The sequence below is a fragment of the Manis pentadactyla genome, chromosome 4 (assembly GCF_030020395.1).
Source record: "Manis pentadactyla isolate mManPen7 chromosome 4, mManPen7.hap1, whole genome shotgun sequence".
Classification (NCBI taxonomy): domain Eukaryota; kingdom Metazoa; phylum Chordata; class Mammalia; order Pholidota; family Manidae; genus Manis; species Manis pentadactyla.
This window is the reverse complement of record NC_080022.1, coordinates 110,716,353-110,739,746: the sequence shown is the minus strand read 5'-3', so window position 1 is coordinate 110,739,746 and position 23,394 is coordinate 110,716,353. Positions and strand designations below refer to the sequence as shown.

At 47.6% G+C, this 23,394-nt stretch overlaps 1 protein-coding gene across 5 annotated transcripts in view; it reads left to right on the top strand.

Annotated features, from left to right (window-relative positions):
- Positions 1-6,442: 6,442 nt before the first annotated feature.
- SV2A (synaptic vesicle glycoprotein 2A) overlaps positions 6,443-23,394 on the top strand; it is a 39,806-nt gene continuing 22,854 nt past the window's right edge. For 2 of the 5 annotated variants that reach the window (XR_008997115.1, XR_008997114.1), the window contains exons 1-12: positions 6,443-6,562; positions 10,248-11,228; positions 12,497-12,677; positions 13,474-13,625; positions 13,740-13,873; positions 14,487-14,576; positions 14,825-14,935; positions 15,114-15,202; positions 15,882-16,046; positions 16,255-16,388; positions 17,230-17,436; positions 18,051-18,210. Coding sequence is in view for 3 of the 5 variants with exons in the window: in XM_036900459.2 (XP_036756354.2) it covers positions 10,607-11,228; positions 12,497-12,677; positions 13,474-13,625; positions 13,740-13,873; positions 14,487-14,576; positions 14,825-14,935; positions 15,114-15,202; positions 15,882-16,046; positions 16,255-16,388; positions 17,230-17,436; positions 18,051-18,210; positions 18,645-18,828 (2,229 nt within the window). In the remaining 2 variants the exon portion in view is untranslated. Of the gene's footprint in view, positions 6,563-10,247; positions 11,229-12,496; positions 12,678-13,473; positions 13,626-13,739; positions 13,874-14,486; positions 14,577-14,824; positions 14,936-15,113; positions 15,203-15,881; positions 16,047-16,254; positions 16,389-17,229; positions 17,437-18,050; positions 18,211-18,644; positions 20,494-20,528; positions 21,695-23,394 lie in introns of those variants that run through there. The other 3 variants (XM_057500658.1, XM_036900459.2, XM_057500659.1) reach the window with 3 other exon arrangements.

Below are 23,394 nucleotides of genomic sequence, written 5' to 3'. Positions count from 1 at the left end.
ATAATCTCTTGTGTTGTATTTTCAGCTGTTACCTGATAGGGTGAATGCACACCATCACTTAGCTGAATTTCCCTACTTCTCTCTTTAGAACCACTATTTTCTCAGGCATTCATTCTCAGTATCTCTGAGCTTTCATTCATTCAACAATGATTTTTGAGTGCCTCCTCTAGTCATTACCTTTGACTCCCCCAAACTTTTTCTCTACACCCTCTAGGTATTTCAGACTCTGGTAAGCAAGTCTCTGAACAGAGTTAATATTGCTTATACACTTAAGTACTTCAGTTTACACATCTATTCATTATTCACTAAACCAGGGTTTCTCAATATTTTTTTTTATTGCCCCCATGCTCCCAAGGAAACATTTCTTCCTAATTGCCTTCCCCCAATGATTGAAATTCTAATATCACAGATGTGCTGTGTATCTATTTATGTACGACGACCCTTTGGATAGACATGTACCATTGTGATATCTAATATCCATCCCTACCAATTTTTGACCCCTTAGGGAGAGATATGACCTCCATTGGGAATGTAAGCTCTAGACCATGTGTCCTTAATGTTTTGTGGGCCATAGACAGTTCTTTGAGAATATGACAAGAACTATGGACTCTATCCAAGAAAAATACATATATACATTATATATCCTTATCCTGGAGCAAAAATTCCTTAAGGTTCTTGGAACCCAATCTAAGTATCCCTGCATTAAACTGAATCCTTTAAGAACCCTTAAGGAATCTCATTCTCTTAATCTGTATCTCCCTGGGGTGTTGAAAGGTTCCTAGCATATACAATAATTGTAAAAATAATAACAGCTAATATTTACTGAGCTCTTACTATGTGCCATGTACTATAGTACATGTTTTACATGCATTATGTCAGTTAATCCTCACAAAAACTAGCTGAGGTAGGTTTTATTATTACTTCTACTTTAAGATCAGGAAACTGATACTAAGATACTTGACCAAGGTCACATTCTAAGAAATGGTGGATGCAGTAATTGAACCAAGGTCAGATTGAATTTCAGATCCAATTGCTTCCTCACATTATACTATATGTACTGAATAAATACTCGAATGAATGAATGTTTTGCTTTGTTATTTCTGGCTTTCTATGTAACATAGTCTCTTCCTTTAACTGGATTATAAGCTCCTAAAGGATAGAAATTTCTGTACTTCACTGAAACTTTATGGTATTGTAAAGGTGCTTTGACCTGTTGGTCCTTCTTTACCCTTGTCCCTGTTTTGTCCCTCTTTACCCTCCCCATCCTGGCAATCTCATGTGCTTAGAGTTGGATAGATAGAAGCAAGGGTAGTATAGGTGGCTGATGTTGAGGCACAGCCAATTTGATGGGTAAGTGGGGAAAAGAAGCTATACCAGGAAGCAATATAAGGCAGTAGTTAAAAACCCTGGAAAGCTCTGAAACCCAGAGCTGTAAAGCTAGAGACCTATGCTAGATGAAGCTACTTACATGGAACTCTAGAAAAGACTAATCGATGGTGACAGAATGGAGATCAGCGGTTGCCAAGGATGGGGAGATTGATTGCAGAGAGGTGCAAGGGAACTTTGGGGGACAAAGGAAATGTTCTTTATCTTGATCAAGGGGGGTGCTTATGTGGGTATGTAAACTCATTAAATTTATACACTGTACCCTTAAAATGGAAGCATTTAGAAAGAATATGGGCTCTGAGTATATAGTGCCTGGGTTCAAATCCTAGTTTTGCTACTTTTGAGTTGTGTGATTATATCAAATCACTTAACCAGTCAGTGCCTCAATCTCATCGTCTGTAAATGGTGATCATTTTATAGGGTTAGTGGTGTGTGGTGGGGTGAGTTAATCAATGCAAAGTAGTCAAAAAAGTGCCCAAGTCAGGAAAATGCTCTAACAATGTTAACTGTCATTGCCATGTGCCCATTTTTCACCACCTGGGCTACAGTCTCATTTCCTCCACCTAATATAAGCCATTGTGGTGAAGAGCTGAGTCTGGGAGATAGAACCAAGTCAACTAAAAAATGGGGCAACTTTTAGGCAATTAGTTTACATTTTTTCAAACAAATTCTTAACCTATTCAACACTGATATTTAGTGGGAGTAAGAAGAAGTTCATCACATGCACTAATGGTACTTAACTTACTTGGAATAATCCTTCATTATGTGTTGACTTAATGGTTACTGGGGATATAGCAGTAAATATATCAGATGAGGTCCTTGCTATCTTAGAACTGACAACCTAAGTAGAAGAAGACAAAAAATAAGTCAAAAAGAAATTTGGATAGGGATAAACTTGTAAGGAAAAAAAAGGCCTGGTGATAGGATAGTGACTGGGGAGTGAGAAGGGATGTAGTTCTTTTAGATAGAGTGGTCTGAAAGGTGACTGAATGGACACCTGAATGAAAAGGTAAAGATCCAGGCAAAGGTGCTGAGGTCCTCTTATGGTTATGTGCTGGGCATGCTGGAAGCACAGCTGGGAGACCAGTGAGGCTGAAGCAGGGTTGAAGCCTGGAAGAGACATAGGGAAAAGGGCTGGGGATGTAGGCAGGGAGCAGATTATGCAGGGCCTTTTAGGGGCAGTGGTGGAGAAGTGGTAGAAACAGAATATATTTTGAAGGTAGGGCTGACATGACTGCTGATGTAGAGATAAGGGCAAATAAGGAAAACTCCAAGGTTTCGAGCCTGAAATCTTGGTGAAGAGGTAAGGAAGATCTGGAGCAGAAATTTGTTTAGGGATCTCGTAAATTTGAGATGCTTGTTAGATATCCATGCAGTGATGTTGAATTGACAGATGGAGATTTTGAGTCCAAGCTTGGTGGAAAGGTCTGGACTGGAGGTATACATGTGGGAATCATCAATATATAGATATTATTAAAGTCATGGGACTATCTGAGGTGACCAAAGAAAATAGGAGGGAGGGAGATAGGACCCAGGACTGAGCCCCTAGGAACTCTACTGTTAATCGACTAGGCAAAGGGACTACGAAGGAGTGGCTGGTGAGGTTCCTGGGAAAAACAATGAAGTCTTTCCTCAGAACTTGAAAAATATATACAATCTTTCTCTCTAAGAAGTACAAGATTTCTATGTCATCGAGTAATAGATAATTGGAGAGTGTGCAAAGTCACCTGAAAGAGAAGAAAGGGCTCCCTGCCAGCCGGACTGGGCTAGAACCTAATTGAAAATATTAACATATTTAAATAAAGAATGTGTCAACCTGAAGAGGGGTCAGCAATGAAAGCCTAGTAAAGGGAGAGTCCCTGAGGCCCACGTGGGCACAGCATTTCCAAGTACTAACCTGGAAAAATGCTTTAGCCAACAGAACAAGAGTAGTGCAGGAGCACTGGCAAGGCTGCCTGCAGTGCAGAGATGGGGGAGGAGAACTGCAGTGAAGAAGAGCTTTGTGAACCCACTGGCGTGATTTCTAGCTGGGGATAGCTAAATGCCATTTAAAATACAAATACTTCTGTTCAGTTATGTGGTTGTGCATTAAATCATTGACTTTATTTATGATTGTGATTTGGCTTTAGGGAGAGAATGCACTGGACAGGCAGAAATGAACATACATTCATTCAGGCTGAGTGACAGTTACATTTCTCATGGTCAATTAAAACTTACATATTATGGCTTTATATTTCAGTAGATTATAAACTTTGTTGGCACAAGTGAGTATTTCCAGATAAAACTTTGGCCCATATCCCTGTGAAAAGTGATATATAGAGAGCTTTTTTTTTTTTGGTGACTTTTTGCCCCCTTCACCTATTTTACCACCCATCCAAACACCAATCACTTCTCAGTGTCTATGAGTCTACTGTTGTTTTGTTTTGTTTTTAGATTCCACATATAAGTGAAATTGTATGATATTTGTCTTTTTCTGCCTGGCATATTTCACTTAGCACAATACCCTCTAACTCCATCTATATTGTCACAAGCAGCAGGATTTCTTTCTTTTTTTATGGCTGAATAATATTCCACTGTGTATATGTACCACATCTTCTTTATCCATTCATCTATTGATGGACACTGGTTGCTTTCTTATCTTGGCTCTTGTATATACTGTGGCAATAATCATAGGGGTGCATATACCTTTTCAAATTAGAGATTTTGTTTTCTTTGGGTAAATTCCTAGAAGTAGAGTTCCTGGGTCGTATGGTATTTCTATTTTAGTTTTTGGAGGAACCTCCATATGTCTTTCCACTGTGGCTGCACCAATGAACATTTCCACCAACAGTGTAGGAGGCTTCCTTTTTCTCTACATCATTGCCGACACTTGTTATTTCTTGTCTTTTGGATGATGGCCATTCTGACTGGTGTGAGGTGGTATCTCATTGTGGTTTTGACTTGCATTCCCTGGTGATTAGTGATGTGGAGCATCTTTTCCTGTGCCAGTTGGCCATCTGTATTTCTTCTTTGGAGAATGTCTGTTCAGTCCTCTGCCCATTTTTTAATTGGGTTATTTGTTTTTTTGGTGTTGAGTCATATGAGTTCTTTGTATATTTTGGATGTTCACCCCTTATCAGATATATCATTCATGAATATAGTCTCCCATACAGTCGGTTGCCTTTTTTGTTTTGTTGAGAGTTTCCTTTGTGGTGCACAGCTTTTTTAATGATTCCTGCTTGTTTAATTTTGCTTTTGTTTCCCTTGCCCAGGGAGATGTGTTCAGAAAAAAATTACTCATGTTTATGTTCAAGAGATTTTTACCTATGTTTTCTTCAAGAGTTTTATGGTTTCATGCCTTATATTTAGGTCTTTAATCGATTTGGTGTTTACTTTTGTGTATGGTGTTAAGAAAATAATCCAGTTTCATTCTCTTGCATGTAGCTGTCCAGAAACAGAGCCATTTTAAAAACAGAGCTGGAGCAGCCATTTCAGAGGAACTGCCTTGTGTGTCCTGTTTTCTAAACCTTTGGACTGGGTCAAACAACCATAATTCTAAGTCAGCAAGAATGAAAAAATCCTGTTTGAAAAGACTGGTAACAGTGAACTTTTTCCTAGTGACCACTTCACCTGACCAATAAATGAAGTACAAATCTAGCCCTGCTTGTCAGCACCAATGAACTCTCCTAAAAAATAACTTACCCAATCTTTCTTTTTTTCCCTCCATAAAAACCCTGAATCCACTTCCTGTAATCAGGACACTATTTGGGTTTCCATCTAAATCTGTATATCCTAAATTGTAATTCTTTGGTCCCAAGAAATGCCGTGATTTTGAACTGGATTCTTGTTTTCAGATTGACATTCCTGTCAGTATAAAGGCAGATGTCATCTGAGGTCTCCTGGGACGCAGCCTGATGGCCCCTCCATGTAACATTTGAAACCTCCATGTTTAGCAAAGCAGAATCACACACTATGAGATCTGAAACGAAGACAATGCAGCATCTAATCCAAGGCCTCCATTTTCCAGATGGGAAAATTTAGTTTCAGAGAGACAGAGAAATTGACCAAGAGCCCATACTTACTAGAAGTGAGAACTCAGGTCAGAGCCCCCCTGGTCAGTGCTCCGTCCAGAATATCCTAAGGCTTCACCTAGAATAGGCAGATGCAGTATGTACATCCTCAAACCATCCTGCTCCCCTCACCTCTGGGGCAGGGATGGTCACCAAGTGATATGTCCTAGATCTGTGAGCCCAGGTTATTGGCACAGGGGTACAGGAAGGATGAAAGGAAAGAACTGAAACCAGTTTGCTATTTCCTTCCCTGGAAGCAGAAGTGCGTGCGTGCGTGCGTGCGTGCGTGCGTGTGTGTGTGTGTGTGTGTGTGTGTGTGTGTGTGTTTTGCAAAGGAAAGTAGAGAAGAGTATTGAGGGAGTCCCTTTTTGAGTCGTAGGAACAAAGAAATGCAAAGGGAGATGTCGGGTTGGTCAGACCTGTAAAAGACCATCAGCTTCGCCAGTCCTCACCTCTTCTGCCACTAACTGACTGGAGGATGGGGAGGTCTACACTGTAAATAAGTAATCTGGACTGTCTCTGGAAAGAGATGGCTGGGATCCAAGAGTCTCTGCTTCTGGCAGTTCACACCTTGTTATCCCTGCCGGGTGGGCTTGGAGTCTGAGCACTTAGTTTTGGGAGAAGGTTGTGGGAAAGGAGTTTGGGAGCAGCGGAGAAGGGGCAGTGAGAGACCCTGAAATTCGTGGGTTCTGCAAAAGCAAGACTGGGACTCAGGAAGGAGCTGCCTGGTTCACCGCCTCCCTTTCTGTCTTCCCGCTTGTCTTCCTGACGTTACTAATTCTTTTCTTAGTTCCTTGTATTTTTTACTGGAAAGGAGCTGGCAAGGCTGTGTGTCATTTCCAGCTGTCCCTGTGACAACCCCTAGCCCCTTCATCATTTTTGCCGGTGCGCCGAGTCCCTCCCCATCCTCTTTTCTCCGGCTGCGTCCTCCCCCCCCACCCCCCACAATGGTCTCTCCCGCCGCTCGGTGGCGAGGTTGGGGGGTGGGAGGCGGGGCGGGGCGTGGGGCGGGGGCAGGTCTGCATTGCTGCTTCCCCTGGTACCCGGAGCAGTCGCCGCTGCCGCCAGCCCCGAGGCTGGGACCCCCGCCCTCACCAGGACGCCCCTGCCCGGGCTACCCAGCCCAGGTGAGACCCCTTTCTCAGTATCTCACCTCCACCCCGCCCCGGGCGGAAGCATCCTTGCCTGCCTTGTAGCCATTTTATCCTCCGATGCTTTGCTTCTTGGGAGAGTGACCGTCTCCACTTTAGGGGTGAGGAGACAGGTGGTGGTTTGAATGGACATTTATTTCAGTTGCTGTGCTGAGCACACTGTGTGTGTGTGTGTGTGTGTGTGTATCTATCTCCCTTAACCAGGTCCCTACTACCCTCTCAGATAACAGGGTTGTGAGGAGGTTGTTAGGTGGGATAGGATTCCCCCAAACGCCAATCCCCTCCTCACCTTGCACCCACTCCTCACGCACTGCCCCTCTCCCACACCCCACACTCCCTGCCCCCGCCCCCCCCTCCCGGCCTTGCCCTGAAAGATAAATGACCTTGGCTGGAGCCCAAGAATGGAAGCTTCCTCAGTCTACTTGCCTGGACTGGAGGCTGCGGGTGGGGGGAGTGGAGGAAGGGCAAGTGAAGGAGGGAGGGAGGGGGAATGAAGAATGGAAATACTGGGTAGGTCAGAGAAGGTAAACGACCAGGGCTGGGAACACGGATGGCGGGGTCTTGAGGCAGTTGCCCCCGGGTGGAAGCGGGTATTGAATTATGATGGGCAATTGTCCAGCAGCTGGACCAAGGGTGAGGGGAGGCGCTCAGAGAATCGGTTCCGTCAATTCTAGGGTCTCGTCCTAGAGCAGTTGGGGGGATGGGGGATGGGGGGGTCGCAACAAATGCTGGTAAGGGCGGTGTTTGTGCCTGTGCTGTGGAGGCCTTGCCTAGTCCCGCCTCTGCTTCTCTCTATTCCTCTGTGTGCCTTCTCAGCTGGCACCTTCATCTTTTCTCCTCAAAACCTTGGGTGCTCCATTTTCCTACCCCTGGGGTAGGATATTGGGAGGGGAGGTGCAGCCTCGGCTGTCCTGGATGGGGGCTTAGGGTCAATAGCCTTGCTGTAATGGGGACGGTGCTCCAGCACTTACTCCCCCATGGTACCCACATTTTCTTCTCCATGGATGTTTTGATAAGTGACTGCTTCTTCATGACCTGGGCTAGGGAGGGTTGGGGAATCTGGGTGGCCCCCAAAGTCAGGTGCTTTGGCTGGGGGTTGGGGGCTCTGGATCCCCCTCTTATTTAGAGCTGAATAATTTGTCCGGAAAGGAAGCATTTGCTGAAGAGTCTGCCGCCCCAACCCCCATCTTCTGCAGAAAAATCTCCTGGGCACTTTTTTCCTGTCAGGTGAAACCAGCCAACCTTAAAGGGCTGTGTAACCCTGAATCTTGTCTTCTTTAACCTCCACTCTCTAAGTCCTGGCTCTCTCCCTCAGCTTAGCCACCCTGTGCTGTTTTGGGGGCTAAATATAGCACCACTTCCTCACCAGCTCAAATAATTTGTCTTCTTTCTCTTCCTCCTGACCTCCTGAGCTTGTTGGCCCCCGGGGAACTGGCTGTTGAACCATCATGTCCTGCCGCAGCTCTGGGGGCGGGACATTTTTAGGGGAATGATCTCTGATCGGAATTTAGTCCTGTGTGTGTGTGTGTGTGTGTGTGTGTGTGTGTGTGTGTGTGTGTGTGTGTGTGTGTGTGTGTGTGTGTGTGTGTGTGTGTGTGTGTGTGTGTGTGTGTGTGTGTGTGTGTGTGTGTGTGTGTGTGTGTGTGTGTGTGTGTGTGTGTGTGTGTAGGCGGGACATTTTTAGGGGAATGATCTCTGATCGGAATTTAGTCGTGTGTGTGTGTGTGTGTGTGTGTGTGTGTGTGTGTGTGTGTGTGTGTGTGTGTGTGTGTGTGTGTGTGTAGGCGGGACATTTTTAGGGGAATGATCTCTGATCGGAATTTAGTCGTGTGTGTGTGTGTGTGTGTGTGTGTGTGTGTGTGTGTGTGTAGGCGGGACATTTTTAGGGGAATGATCTCTGATCGGAATTTAGTCCTGTGTGTGTGTGTGTGTGTGTGTGTGTGTGTGTGTGTGTGTGTGTAGGCGGGACATTTTTAGGGGAATGATCTCTGATCGGAATTTAGTCCTGCTTCCTCTGCTTACGTGAAGGAAGTGGGGGGTTCTGCTGTGCTTCCCTCTGGAGGATGTCTTTTTTAGGGAAGAAGCCAACCCAAGGCCCCCTTCATTTGGCCAGCCTCCTACTCAATGCAGTATCTGTGGACTCCTTTTTCTTTAGTTTCTGGGGAGGATCAGAAAGGATTAAGGGGGATTGGAAAAGGAGGCCCTGTAGGAAAGAGGTGCAACTATAGACCTTAGACCTCCATGTGGGAAATGTATGTGTCTGGTCAGCCATTGCTATCCCCACCCCCACCAGTGGAAATGGGGCCCATGAATATGCCCTAAAGGAAGGTGGCTACAGCCAGTCATCCCCTCTTTCTTAGTTTTAGATCTGCCCTCTTCTCTGTGGCCTCAGGACCCAGGTCTCCCTGTTTTTGAGTCTTCCCCTTTTTGGCTGGAGGGAGACAGTGTGGGCCCATTTACTGGAATTAGTTTGAATACAGACAGAGGGGTCTGTTGACTGCTTTGGGAGGATACTAGGCACCACCCTCCAAGTATGACCCCCTGATGTTCCCTTGTTGCTTCCTGCCTTTTTCACATTTTTCTATCTAATAGGAAGGAAACTGGTATTTATAGAATATCTATGGTAAGATTAAATTCTCACAAGGACTCAGAAAGAGGTTATGATCCCTAATTTAAATATAAGGATACTGAGACTTAAGGAAGTTAAGTAACCTGCCCAAGTTCAGTTAGTAAGTAAATGGCAGAGCTGGGATTTCAACTTAGATCTTCTAACTGTTGTTTGCTCTGCATGGAATCAGTTTTCTCCTTGCTAGAATCCCTTTCTGCTGCTCACCCTGAAGAGCATCCTGATGTGGCTCTTGTTCTGGGGTCTTGTGAGGGAATAGAGGGCACTTCACTGTGTTATTTTCATCACAAAGAGTAATAACTAATATTTATTCTTCATTTTTTATGTGCTATGGTAAAGAGTTTATACACATTATGTCATTTAATCCTTATTTTCCCCTTCTTAAATAAGAGGAACTGAGACTTGGATGTTCAGAGACATATGCTCATGGTCACTTAACTAGTAAGCACTGGAGCAGGAAATCAAACCCAAGCCTGTCTGACTGTAGAAACTGAGACTTGACCCACTGAGCTATGCTGGGAGAAGACCCCTTCTTGTGAGGCTTGTAAACATAGAACTGAGGAAGGACTGTGGAAGCCCCACTTTCAGATGCTGTCAGTGGATGGAAAGCAATAGGTTGGGGGCCTTGGTCCTCCTACACACTCTCTCCAAGCTCAGCCCCCAGGAAGAAACCCAGAGCAGACCAGAGTAGGGAATTCTGGTTTCTCATATTTCCTGCTTTGTTCTGTACAGGTTGGTGGTAAAGCAAGGAGTCTGGTCTTGATGTGGGGCAAGGGGTTAGGAGAAGGGTTCTGGATAGGTGAGTGTGACTCTAGAGCAAATCCCATAGGCCTAGTCTTCAAGGTCAAAGTAAGGGGACTTCTAGTGAATGACCCACAGTTGACCCAGATAGTCATTCATTTTCACTGAGTGTGGGCTGGAAGCAAGGGGACCATCTCTATACTGCATGGCCCAGGGTCGGCTCTGGATTGATAGGAGCTCTATACTAGCCAGCTCAGCCTCACAATCTTCTTATTCTCCTTTTTATTTTTCTAGATTTCCAGTGGCTCCTGGAAGAGAAGTAGGAGGGCTTTCCTGAGTTACTCTGGCTCCCCAGCTTGGCTCACCCAGCCTGGCTCCCCTCCCCTTCCCATCCCCCTGCTCCCCATCTCCTTTCCTCAAGCACCCAGCTGAACCAGCTGCAGACCAGAGCTCCTCCCCTTACTTTCCTCTTGGATACCCACCAGCCAGGTTCTATTTTGTCCTATTCTGTGCCCAGAGAGACTTGAACTCACTTCATCTAAGTAATAGGGGGGAAAGAATCCTTCTGACAACACAAATTCTTGAGCAAACCCTAACCCTGAATAAGGAGCTGGAAGTGGGGGAGATTCAGTGAAGTGTTTCCCAGCCCCATCATGGAAGAGGGCTTCAGAGACCGGGCAGCTTTCATCCGCGGGGCCAAAGACATTGCCAAGGAAGTAAAAAAGCATGCGGCCAAGAAAGTGGTGAAGGGCCTTGACAGGGTCCAGGATGAATATTCCCGCAGATCCTACTCCCGCTTTGAGGAGGAAGATGATGCTGATGACTTCCCTGCTCCTGCTGATGGCTTTTACCATGGGGGAGGGGCCCAGGACGAGGAGGAAGGTGGCGCATCCAGCGATGCCACCGAGGGCCATGATGAGGATGATGAGATCTATGAGGGGGAGTATCAGGGCATCCCCCGGGCAGAGTCTGGGGGCAAAGGCGAGCGGATGGCGGATGGGGCACCCCTGGCTGGAGTGAGGGGGGCCCTGGGCGATGGGGAGGGCCCCCCTGGGGGCCGGGGGGAGGCACAGCGGCGGAAAGAACGGGAAGAACTGGCCCAGCAGTATGAAGCCATCCTACGGGAGTGTGGCCATGGTCGCTTCCAGTGGACACTCTATTTCGTACTTGGCCTGGCGCTGATGGCTGATGGTGTTGAGGTCTTTGTGGTGGGCTTTGTGCTGCCAAGCGCTGAGAAAGACATGTGCCTGTCTGACTCCAACAAAGGCATGCTGGGTAAGACACATCGGGATGGGGCGTGAGGGGGTCACTCCAGCTCTGTCCTGCCCCGAACTCTGGAAATACCCCTGCTCCAAAAAACTTCTGTCCTCACCATTGGGCTCCTTAGGAGCCCTAATCCTAAGATGTCTCCACAGGGCTCATGGGGTTCCTCTGCACACTCACACACACACTGTCCTCTTGGGGTAGGGTCATAGTGCAGTTGTTTGTGCAAGAGGGGCCCTGTGGAGGGCAGCTGGGCTGGGGCCGGGGCTTGTGGTTGAGTGGTGGTCAGCTTGATTAGTTCTACAGAAGGTGCTTATAGTGGAATAGGCCCCCTTTGAATGTTGCCTCAGAGCCTCCCCTCTTGCTAGCCTGCTCCCTTTCTGTGTTTTGGGGAACAAGAAGTCAGTATCCACACTTCCTAGTTTAAATGGGGAGGGTCAGTTTGGGTGGTAGGGGTAGTGGGGTAATCCTGGGCCTGCCTTCAGCCAGAGAAGCTGGCTACACTTGTTCTTGGTTAGCTTTGGGAGTGTTCAGGGACCTGTGAGTAGTCTCCGATGGCCTTTCCTGATGGGGACTCTGAGAGAGGAAATCCCTAGACTCACTCAGAGAGGGTCCCAGACTTGCTCTGCTACCAAGCTGCAATGAGATCTTGGGCAGGTCCCTTCTCCCTGAGGCTTGGCGTAGGCAGAGTTGGGAGTAGATGATTTTAAGATCAATTTCAACTCTGAATTTATGAAGGAAGGAAGAAATGGAGACTTTCAGGGCCAGACATATTGGAATTGAAAGGAGTAAATGATGGATTCTGTGTGGGGGACTTCCTTGGGGGATTGAAGGAATGGAACTGCTTTACCAGGAGCAGGAGAGATGCCTCCTGCTGCTCTGAGGGCATCAAGGTGGGGAGGGTAGAGGGAACCCTAGCAGGGTCTTGGAACCTAGGCAGATCCATTCCTCATTCCAGGCACCACGATGGGGGTGTTGTGTGTGTGTGTATGCACATGTGACAGAAGTGGGAGGGAGAGAGAGAGAGAGAAATGAGAATTCTAGGGTTCTCCCCTTTTGCATTCTCACCTTTGAACCCCCATCGTGCAGAGATGGCCTCTTGTATTTGCTCATCATTCATCTTCTCTCACTTGTTCTCATCTCTGGGTGGACTTAGTTTCTAGAAGTCCTCAGATCCTTGACCTGTTCTGTTGCAGTTTCAGCTCATTTAATGTTCAGCAAGTAGGAGGGTTGAAGTGTGCCTCCTCACACCCCCTCTGCCTCTGTTTTCCCCCTTCCAGGCCTCATCGTTTACCTGGGCATGCTGGTGGGAGCCTTCTTCTGGGGAGGCCTGGCTGACCGGCTGGGTCGGAGACAGTGTCTGCTCATCTCGCTCTCAGTCAACAGTGTCTTCGCCTTTTTCTCATCTTTTGTCCAGGGCTATGGCACTTTCCTCTTCTGTCGCCTCCTTTCCGGGGTTGGGTGAGTGCTCACCTCCTAAGACCCTAGAAGCCAGAACTGGGCCATCGTCACTGTTATAGCTCTAGGGTCCAGCACAGTTCTAGTTATACCAGATACACCTCAAATATGTATGAGTTGAATGGATGGATTCCTTTCTTCTCCCACTATCTTCAGGCAAGCTTCCCCTGTCCAGGACCTGTATATTGCTTATTTGGAATGCACGTCTGAGTCCATCTGACCCTGTAATTCCATTTGGAGCTTGGCTCCATGAAGAGGCTTAGTGGGTCTCAACCTCTGCCCTGGGCACCTGTGGACCCCGGAGTTGCTTCCCTTTCCTAGAATCTACGTACTTTCTGCATCTGACAACAGACCTTGTTAATACCCACAGGACTCTGAAGCCTTCCCCTCCCTACTCCTCCACTTCCTCAGCCTCCTGCAGGCACTCTCTGCCTTGCCCCCAGGCTCTTCTGGCCTGCTCCCACATACCTGCCCTCAGACTCCTCTTTGCCCATCTCTTTTCCTTGGGGATTTTCCCTTTTCTGTAGTTACCTTCCCTCCATTCCAACTCTGGAGTCATCTTCAAGATTCAGTGTTTGTTTTCTTTCCCTGAGACCTGCCTACCTGTTTCCCAGGGTTGCAAGGATGGGTGCTTGATGGCTGGTGGAGGGGAGCTTGTGGGGCACTCGCTGTGTATGAGAAGGAGTCAGTCTTATGAAAAGCTCTGAAAGATGAAAGGGACTTGGGGATCCAGAGCGCTGAGGCAGGGACTCAGGAATATGGACATTTTCCAATGCTGAATTCTTGCAATGCCCTCCAGGATCGGAGGGTCCATCCCCATTGTCTTCTCATATTTCTCGGAGTTTCTGGCCCAGGAAAAACGTGGGGAGCATTTGAGCTGGCTCTGCATGTTTTGGATGATTGGTGGAGTATACGCAGCTGCGATGGCCTGGGCCATCATCCCCCACTATGGTGAGCAACCCCCAGGGAATGCACCCCAGACTCTTTCCCTCCTCTCCTGTGCTCTCTGTGGTGGGGGCCCCCAGCCTGCGGCCTCTCTGCTGATGCTGTGACTGTCCTTGCCAGGATGGAGCTTTCAGATGGGGTCTGCTTACCAGTTCCACAGCTGGAGGGTCTTTGTCCTCGTCTGCGCCTTTCCTTCTGTGTTTGCCATCGGGGCCCTGACCACCCAGCCCGAGAGCCCCCGCTTCTTCCTGGAGGTGAATGGGGCTGTGGGGGTGGGCATCAGGGGTTCCTGCATTCCATTAACCATGGTGGGTTTGCTTTGTGGTTGCCTTCCTTCCTCACAGGGTTTGTGCTTTGGGATTTTCTCTTGCTTCCTTTGTCTTGGAATGTATCTCCAGAGGGGTTCTGTGGGTGGAGAAACCAGGGTACCTGCTAAACCATGGGTGGCTTAAGATTTTGCAGGCAGGGGGTCTGGCCCTGACTTTATAGGTCAAGAGAAGTTTCCCCTCCAGCTATACCTTGGTCAAGCAGGGGTAGAATCCTGTTCCTTCTGTGACTACATACATGCTTATAGCCCCGTTTTCCATGTTTTCAGTCTTCTCTTTTCATTGTACCAAGGGATCCCTAGGATCTGTGCTTGTATCGGTTCCCTGGACTCCTGCTTACTCTTGCCCAAGTCTGATTAGATTTTGTACCCCTGTTTGGGGCTCCTTCAGAGTGGGTGATGCATGTGCCCGTAGGTCAAGGGTTGGGTGTGGGAGCCTTCTTGTGTCCTGTGAGCACAGAAGCTATGTTAGAAGGAGCGGGTCTATGGCCCTGGGCCAGGGAGCAGCTAACTGCATGTGGGGATTGTGTCTGTGGCTCTAGAACGGGAAGCATGATGAAGCCTGGATGGTGCTGAAGCAGGTTCATGACACCAACATGCGAGCGAAGGGGCATCCTGAGCGAGTCTTCTCAGTAAGCCACTGCCCTCCCCCTCTGTCCTCCAAGCCCCTGCAGCACCAGCCGCCATCTGGCCCCTCTCTGGACATCTTCCCTCCCTATCTTCCTAGACCTCTCTGGCCACACTCTCCCTCAGCATGATTTCTCAGGGTATCACGTCCAACCCCTGCCTCCCGGTTTGCTATGGCAGGAGATACTGAGGCACCTAGAAGGGGTTGGGAAATACAGATTATGTGACTGCTCACTCCTTCTCTTGACTCCAGGTAACCCACATTAAGACAATTCATCAGGAGGATGAGTTGATTGAGATCCAGTCAGACACAGGGACCTGGTACCAGCGCTGGGGGGTCCGGGCCTTGAGCCTGGGGGGGCAGGTAATGAGGATGGGATGGTGGAGAGAGAGAAGGGAGAGGTGGAGAGGAGGGCAGGACTTGATCCTGTGTGTGTGGGTGATGGGTAAACTGAAGCTAGGTGGTAGGGCAGAAAAATGGGGGATCTAGGGGTGCTGGAAGTTAGTGCAGCCACTGTCTGATTTTGTTCTGTTCTGCCTAGGTTTGGGGGAATTTCCTCTCCTGTTTTGGTCCAGAATATCGACGCATCACTCTGATGATGATGGGCGTGTGGTTCACCATGTCATTCAGGTGAGGAGGTGGGTGGGTAGGTGGTATGTGGTGGTGTATGGGCTGGCAAGGAGGTGGAGAGAGTGGAAATGAAAGGGGCAAATAATGATGGAAGGTGTTGTTCAGATCCCTTTGGAAACTCCACCTTGCTCCTCTACTTCATTTATAATTCAATAAATTTTTTTTATAGACTGGGCAGTATTAAGTTTCTATTCTGTGCCATGGACTGTGCTGGCATGAAATAAATGTGGTTCCAGTCCTCACAGAGTATACATTAGTCAGGGAGCTAAGCAAAACCAGCTATAGCACAGTAGGATAAGCACCAGAGTGGGGAAGCACAAAGCTCTCGGGAGCACATGAGCAGGCTGCCCAGCCCAGGTTTGGGGGGCAAGGGGGTTGGGTAGGGATCTGAGTCCTGGAGGGTGAATGGGAGTTAGACAGGAGGAGGTAGAACGGGGAAACTGTTAAAGGCCGAGGGGAGAGGAAGTGCCCGGGAGCTCAGAAAGAGTGTGGTGGCTGGCTTAGAAGGACTCAGAGTTCTTCCACCCAGAACCACAGCACCTGGGAAAGGGAGGCATGCTGAGGGACGAGGCTGGAGGGGAGCAAGGTCCTGTCATAGGCTGACCCTCTGTTCCTTTCATTCTGGACTGCCTGGTTCTATCCCAAGCCCTGTCTGAATCCATTGCCCTTGACTCTTCAGCTACTATGGTTTGACTGTTTGGTTTCCCGACATGATCCGCCATCTCCAGGCAGTAGACTATGCAGCTCGCACCAAAGTGTTCCACAGGGAGCATGTGGAGCATGTGACCTTTAACTTCACCCTGGAGAATCAGATCCACCGAGGGGGACAGTACTTCAATGATAAGTATGTGGGAACTTTTACACTTCACTCCCCTGTCCCTTTCTACCCTTGTCTCTTACAATCAGGGAGTTTGGAGCCAAGGGGTTTTGGGGGCAAATACCTGTGGTTTCTCCTCTATGCTGCAGCTTCCCATGCTTTCACTAAAGGGATAAGCCTTGGAGGAGTGTATGAGGGTAAGTGGGCAGTGTTTCTCATCATTCTGACCTCACAGGTTCATTGGGCTGCGTCTGAAGTCAGTGTCCTTTGAGGATTCCCTCTTTGAGGAGTGTTATTTCGAGGATGTCACATCCAGCAACACATTTTTCCGCAACTGCACGTTCATCAACACTGTGTTCTATAACACCGGTGAGGTGGCATGCCCAGTGGCTGTGAGGCCAAAGGGGTGGTGGGCCTTAAGGGGAGAAGGGACCTTCCTCATTCTCAGGCTGAGCTCTCTGGAGCTTAGGGGGAAGGTGGTGTGGGACCCATTAGCTCCCACCAGTAATTCCAAAAATCTAATGAAAATTGAACTTTTTTTTGTGATTGAATAGCTGACAAAAACATCAAGTTTCTTTGCCTTTGGCTGGAATTAAAATAACTGCAGTGATATTAATGCACTTTTGAAAAGGGCAAAAAATCATTCAAAAAAGGGCTCTTGGGAAAAAGTAAAACAAAAAGGATGTTTGGTGGGGAAAAGGTTGAGAATCATTGCATTAGTCCACTTCTTTAACAGTGATTCTCAAACTATTTGCACACAAAATGCTGGTTTGTGAGCTAGATTGAGGTTTCCCATTTCTAAATGGAGTACTGGGTGAATTTTTCCTACCTTGCAGGAAAACATAATGATAGGACTTTAAATAATTTTTAATATTTTGCTCAGTAATTTTTCCTAAACCCCTGGCATTGCTACTGCATACAGTCCATTATGGTGGGCAAAAGGGAGTGAACAAGAGGCAGAGCTTATCAGTGAGAACACTGAAGACAGCCAGGCACATTGTTTGATTTGTTCATGTGTGGTTATTTGCTGCTGTAAAGATTCTTAGTTCCTATAGTGATAGTATTTGATGTTTTGCAGTGAGTGCCCTAAACAAATTTGAGAGCCCTCACTACTAAGCCTCACAAAGGCAGACCCCCAAGTCATAAGCAGTCACAGCCTCCCTCTAACTTTTGCTGTGACTGCCTACCTGTCCTGGTCTTTGTCCCCCAGACCTGTTTGAGTACAAGTTTGTGAACAGCCGTCTGGTGAACAGCACATTCCTACACAACAAGGAGGGCTGCCCACTAGATGTGACAGGGACAGGTGAAGGCGCCTACATGGTGTACTTCGTCAGCTTCTTGGGGACGTTGGCCGTGCTTCCTGGGAATATCGTGTCTGCCCTGCTCATGGATAAGATTGGCAGGCTCCGAATGCTTGGTAAGGGGGAGAGGTGGGTGGTGGTGCGTCAGATCTAATTAGGGGGCAGGGGGAGGCGTCAACAGACTTCTTACCTCAGTCTTAAGGAAGATCTTAGTTAGAGAAGGTTCTCTCCTGTCTTCTGCTAGAGGGTGGCTACAGGATGGGGTGGGGCCTGGCATGGAAGCTTCTCTGTGTGTAAAGGTGGGCAGAATGGCAAGTAGTTAATAGGCATAGGCTTTGAGGTTATGAGTTTTGAATCTCAGCTCTACCACCTACTTTGGCCAAGTTACTTCACCTGTATGAGCCCAGTTGTCTCATCTACAAAGTGGGGGTGATGATAATGCCTGCCTGCCTCACGGGGTTGAGATATTAGATCAAGGCATGCAAAGCATCAAATTGCATGGCCCACAGCTGGCACTGAAGAGATTGTTGTTACTGATATTATTAATCAGGAAGACAACTTATAAGGGAGGTAGGGGGTGAATAAAATGCCTTCCTTTTGGTACATGGGGAAAATGGGTCTCATCCTGGGCTACCCTCAAAGCTAGCTGATGAGTAGGTGGGACAAGGAGGGTTGTAGATGGGCTTCCCTGTGGCCAGGCTCATGCTGCTCTCTCCTTTCCCGGCTCCAGCTGGCTCCAGCGTGATGTCCTGTGTCTCCTGCTTCTTCCTGTCTTTTGGGAACAGTGAGTCTGCCATGATCGCTCTGCTCTGCCTCTTTGGTGGGGTCAGCATTGCATCCTGGAGTGCACTGGATGTGTTGACTGTTGAGCTCTACCCCTCAGACAAGAGGTACTTGGAGTGTGGTGGGGGAAGGCCAGTAGGTTTAGGGCCTAGAGGGCAGGGGAGAAGTGGGTCTAAGGAAGGGGGGCTCAACAGGAAAAGCATCTTTAGGGGCAAAAGGGTACACTCAATTCCCATTGAGTTTCTCCTCTAAAAGTTGGTAGCTTTTGTATTCACCTCTTGAAGTCTTAACTCTTAACCAAACTTTTGGGTCTCTTTTCCCCCTTGCTTCCCAATTTATCTATATTCCCTGATGTACATCCCCCGCCTGGTCTCCTCATCCTTCCTCTCTCCCGTGCACACTGCCTGCCATCTCTCCCTCACTTCTGCACCTACCCACCCTCCCGCCATGAACCCTCCTGTGCCTCTTCCTCTCTCCCTCCCTCCTGGGCTGGACCCCTCTGTGCTGTGTGCTGCATACTGTGCTGGGGCCTCCTGAGCAGAACCACAGCGTTTGGCTTCCTGAATGCCCTCTGTAAGCTGGCAGCTGTGCTGGGGATCAGCATCTTCACATCTTTTGTGGGAATCACCAAGGCTGCCCCCATCCTCTTTGCCTCAGCTGCCCTTGCCCTTGGTAGTTCTCTGGCCCTGAAGCTGCCTGAGACCCGGGGGCAGGTGCTGCAATGAGGTCGTCTCTGGGGCTTCGAGGGTGGCAGGCACACTGTGAGACCAACAGCTCCTCCTTCCCCCTCCCTGCTCTGCCATCCCAGCCCCCAGAGCCCTCACTCCCCACAGCCCTGTTTGGTGTCTTAGCTGTGTGTGTGTGTGTATTTGTTGTGCACGCATGTGTGCATGTGTGTGACCCCGTGGGCAGGGACTGCAGGGAAGGTTCCTTCATCCCAGTTTTGGGATGTAGCTCTATCCCCGCCTCCTACCACCCTTGACTGCACAAGAGAAGGCTTGATCCTATCCTTCTCCCCCAGTGTTAGTGAGGGACCCTCATTCTTCCTGGCTGCAGGAGCTCCAGGTCAGGCTTCCTGCCTCCCCCCTCATTCTCTCTGCCTAGGCCCTGGCAAAGTCTCAGGCATGTGGTCATGCTGGTGGCTGGGGCTTGGTGTAGGCCATGGACCAAAAGAAATTACTTAAGAGTTAAAAGGGCCTCAGGTGCTCTCTCACACCTCTTGTTGGAGGTTGGAGGAGTAAGCAATAAACCTCAGCCCCCTGGCCTCCACTTCACCCTCAGTTTGGGCTACAAGAAGCCTGAGTTTTATGAAATTTGCTGATTCTTATTTATTTGTATATTAAGTTCTGAGGCAGCTCAGCTGTGTGTGTGTGTGTGAATGCCCGTGTACCCTGATATATGTGCGTGTATGTGCTGTGGGGTAGGGTTGTCACTATACTCTCCTAAAATATAAGCCAACATTTCAACAGACACACACAATCCTACTTCCCATAGTATGTCCCCCAATCTTGTTTCTGTGCCACACCTGGGAGGGAGGAGCGCTAGGCCAGGCTAGGAAAAGAGTTGATTCATCTGGGGAGCTCTGAGGGCACGTGAGGTCCATCTCCCCTTCTCTCGAAAAGCACAGGCCTCCTCTAGAGTGAGAAGCTGCACCTGCTAGAGCACAGGCAAGGTAGCACAGCTGCCATCCCATGCCCAACCTGTGCACTCACAGGCAGATGAGCAAGGGAGGGAAAGAAACCAGGCATGTAGTCAAACCAGCACATCACAAAGCACAAGGAGCTGCAGCAGGGGCAGGAAACAGAGGCCCTCCCAGCAACTCCTCTGAAATTGGAAGAGGTTGGGCAGTGAGCCAGGGACCCTTAATGCAGGGACCAGAAGCCTCAGTTTCCCTACCTCACCCTTCCCACATGATAGCTCCTGTAAGTTAAGCTGCCCCTGCCCCATCCTACTCCATGTGGCTGCTTTCTTTGGTGCCCCCTGCCCTCTACCGTAGCTGTGATGTGTTGTAGTTTTTAGCTGTTTGTAAAACATTAAAAGAAGTGATAACTATAACAAAAAAAGAAAGTCCAAATTCACCCTCCACATGCTGCACCTGGTGCCCCTACTCTATGGTCATTCCCCCCTTTTGTAACACTGAACCAGGTGGTGACTGTTTAACTCTTTGGTGTCTGTGCTCAAAGGACTGCCTTCTCCTCCAGTGGCCAGTGTATGAATGTGTGCCCCATTCCTCTCTCTTCACTTGCTGAATGCAGCTCTGTTCCCTGCACCCCCTGGAGGGACTTATCCCTCTCCTCTGCTCTCCTGGGGACCCCTAAACCGTACTCTGTTGCTGTGAAAATGAAATGACAAATATTGGTGAAAAATAAAAAGGAAACAAATTCTTGAAATCTAAAGGACTGCATCTGCTTCCTTGTCTCTTCAGTTACATTCAACTCTGTTCTGCCTGCTTGGAGGGGAAAATGGTGAGATGGAAAAACAACTTTCTCTCCAAACTGAAGGCCAGGATAGCATGATTTGTCACATTTCCTTCCTCAATTGACTTCTCTGTCCTGACATTTCCACTTGTACAGATGGAGGGCCTCTCAGTCTCCCAGCTTTGAAAGCTTGGGGGTAAGGTCCTACAATTCGATAGCAAAAAAACTAATAACCTGATTTAAACAATTGGCTAAGGACTTGAATAAATGTTTCTCAAAAGAAGGTATGAAAATGGCTCACAGGCACAGGCAAAGATGCTCAATATCATTAGTCATGGAAATGCAAATCAAAACCACAATGAGATACCACCTCACACCTGTCAGGATGGCTAATACCAAAAAAAAAAAAAAAACCCCACCAAAACCCAAAAGACAAAAGGTGTTGGCAAAGATGTGGAGAAATTGGAACCCTTTCTAATTGCTGATGTGAATGAAAAATGGTGCAGCAGCTATGGAAGAGTATAGCAGTTCCTCAAAAAATAGACCCATATGATCTTGCAATCCTACTTCTGGGAATTTACCCAAAGGAATTGGATAGATATTATCCAACAACAGGATACTGGAGTGATATTAGTGCTCCTTTATTGCAGCACTATTCACAATAGCTAAGGCTAAGGTGTGGAAACAACCTAAATGTCCATCAACAGATGAATAAAGAAAATGTATATACATATAATGGGATATTATTCAGCCTTAAAATTTAAGTAAATTCTGCAATATGTAAATTATTAAGATAACGCATAAGTTATCTAAAATAGTTAAATCTTCTGAATCAGAGTGGAATGGTGGTTGCCAGGGGCTGGGGGGAGAAGGAAATGGGGAGTTACTAATCAACAGGCATAAACTTTCAGTTAAGGAAGATGAATAAACTCTCGATTTGCTGTATATTTGTGTATCTATAGTCAATAACGTATTGCACAATGAAAAATTTAAGAGGGTGATTTCATGTTAAGTGTTCTCACCACAATAAAATTTACAAAACAAAAAACAAACAAACCCCAAATGAAAACAAAACCTGGAGTAATGTTTCTTGAGAATAAAGCCAACTTTCCTCCAAACCCTCTTGTGTGTGCTTTAAAGATATTGAGTCCAGACTCCTTTATTGATTTGTGGAATCAGAATCCTTTTTTGTTTTTTTTTAAGAGTGAGGACCTAGAATCCACATTTTAAACAAAGCCCCCCTTGGAAATTCTTACCTGTGAAGAAATCTGAAAAACACTGCCTGAGGTTATTCTTGACTCCCTTCTCACTCTGGTCCATTTCTATTCTAATCAAGACATTTTCTTTTTATGGTAGCTCTTAACTCCTTTTCATCCCCACAGCTGATCTCAGAGTCAGGGTTATGTCTTCACTCTTGGCTGATCTCTGTGTCTCCAATCTCCTATGCCAACCCGCTCACTCATCACTGCAGGATCTGTCCCAAAATGCTCTTGGGCGTGCCTTCCTTAAATTTCTTCAATGATGAGGATTAAAGATGGCAGCATGAGAGGTGAGACAGAGGCTTACTCCTAAAACCGCATATAATATGAAAATATAATTAGTACAACTAATCCTGAAAGAGCAACAGGAAAGAGGACTGTGCCAGACTGCATACACCTGGAAAAAGAGCAGACCTCATGGAACAGAGTAACCTACCAAAGCCATGGCCCAGTGGGACCCGAGCCCTTTCCCCACCCCAGCTCACTGGCAGGAGGAAGAGAAATGGAGCAGAGAGGGAGTGGAGGCCTAGGACTGCTGAATACCTAACTCCAGAGATCTGCTCTGGGAGCACAAATCTACATTTCATGATGCTTGCATGGTTCTCTCATGATTAGGGGATTGGAAAGCTAAGACAGGCAGAATTCCTGGAGAGACTGAGATTCCAGCTGCTTGTGGAGAGCAGGGATCCATATCTGGCTGCTCTGGGACCAAAGAAAGGCGGACAGTCTGAGAGACTTCCTAACAAGGAAGCCCTTAGCAAGAGGGCTGCTAAAGGGACAAGGACTGTACAGAGCTTACTGCTCAGGAGAAAGGACAGGTAGACAAAATTCTCTGGGTGCACCCTGCCCAGCAGGTTGGGAGCTTTCACGATCTTCAGGTGCTCCAGCTCCCTGGATGGCTACACAGCTCCAAGGACCCCCTCTGTGATACGCAGCCTACTGCGCCTTTCTCCCAGCCAGCCCCACCTGGCTCTCAAACTGGCAAACCCTATGCTGGAGTTAGGCCAGCCAGAGGGAAGATCTGTCTACAGCAACTACAAATGCAAAGCATAGAGGCTTATACCTGTGTGCTCAGCCCACTGGTTCAGGCAGTAGAGACAAGCAGAGCAGCCAGGAAACAGGAAACAGCTCTTTTCTCCCTCCAGTCACCAATACCATTCCCCCGTGACCCCTGACATTGCTTCAGGGGCTGAGCAGCTCCAGAGAATAGAGCTTCTGGACACTAGAGGGCGCCATATACAAATATGAAATGCCAAAGGAACCTGGTTCAAAGTAAAATTACTAAGTTCCCAAAAAAGATTTAAATGACATCGACCTCATGAATCTTCCTGAAAGGGAGTTCAAAATAAAAATCATTAACATGCTCATGGAGGTACAGAAAGATATTAAAGAACTCAGGAATGAATTCCAGTCAGAGATCTAATTGTTGAAGAGCACAATGGAGGGTATTAAAAGCAGATTAGATATGGTGATGATAAATGAAATAAAACCTAGAGAAGAGGAATACAAAGAAGCTGAGGAACAGAGAAAAAAGGATATCTAAGAATGAAAGAATATTGAGAGAATTGTGAGACCAATCCAAGCAGAACAATATTCACATTATAGGGGTACAGAA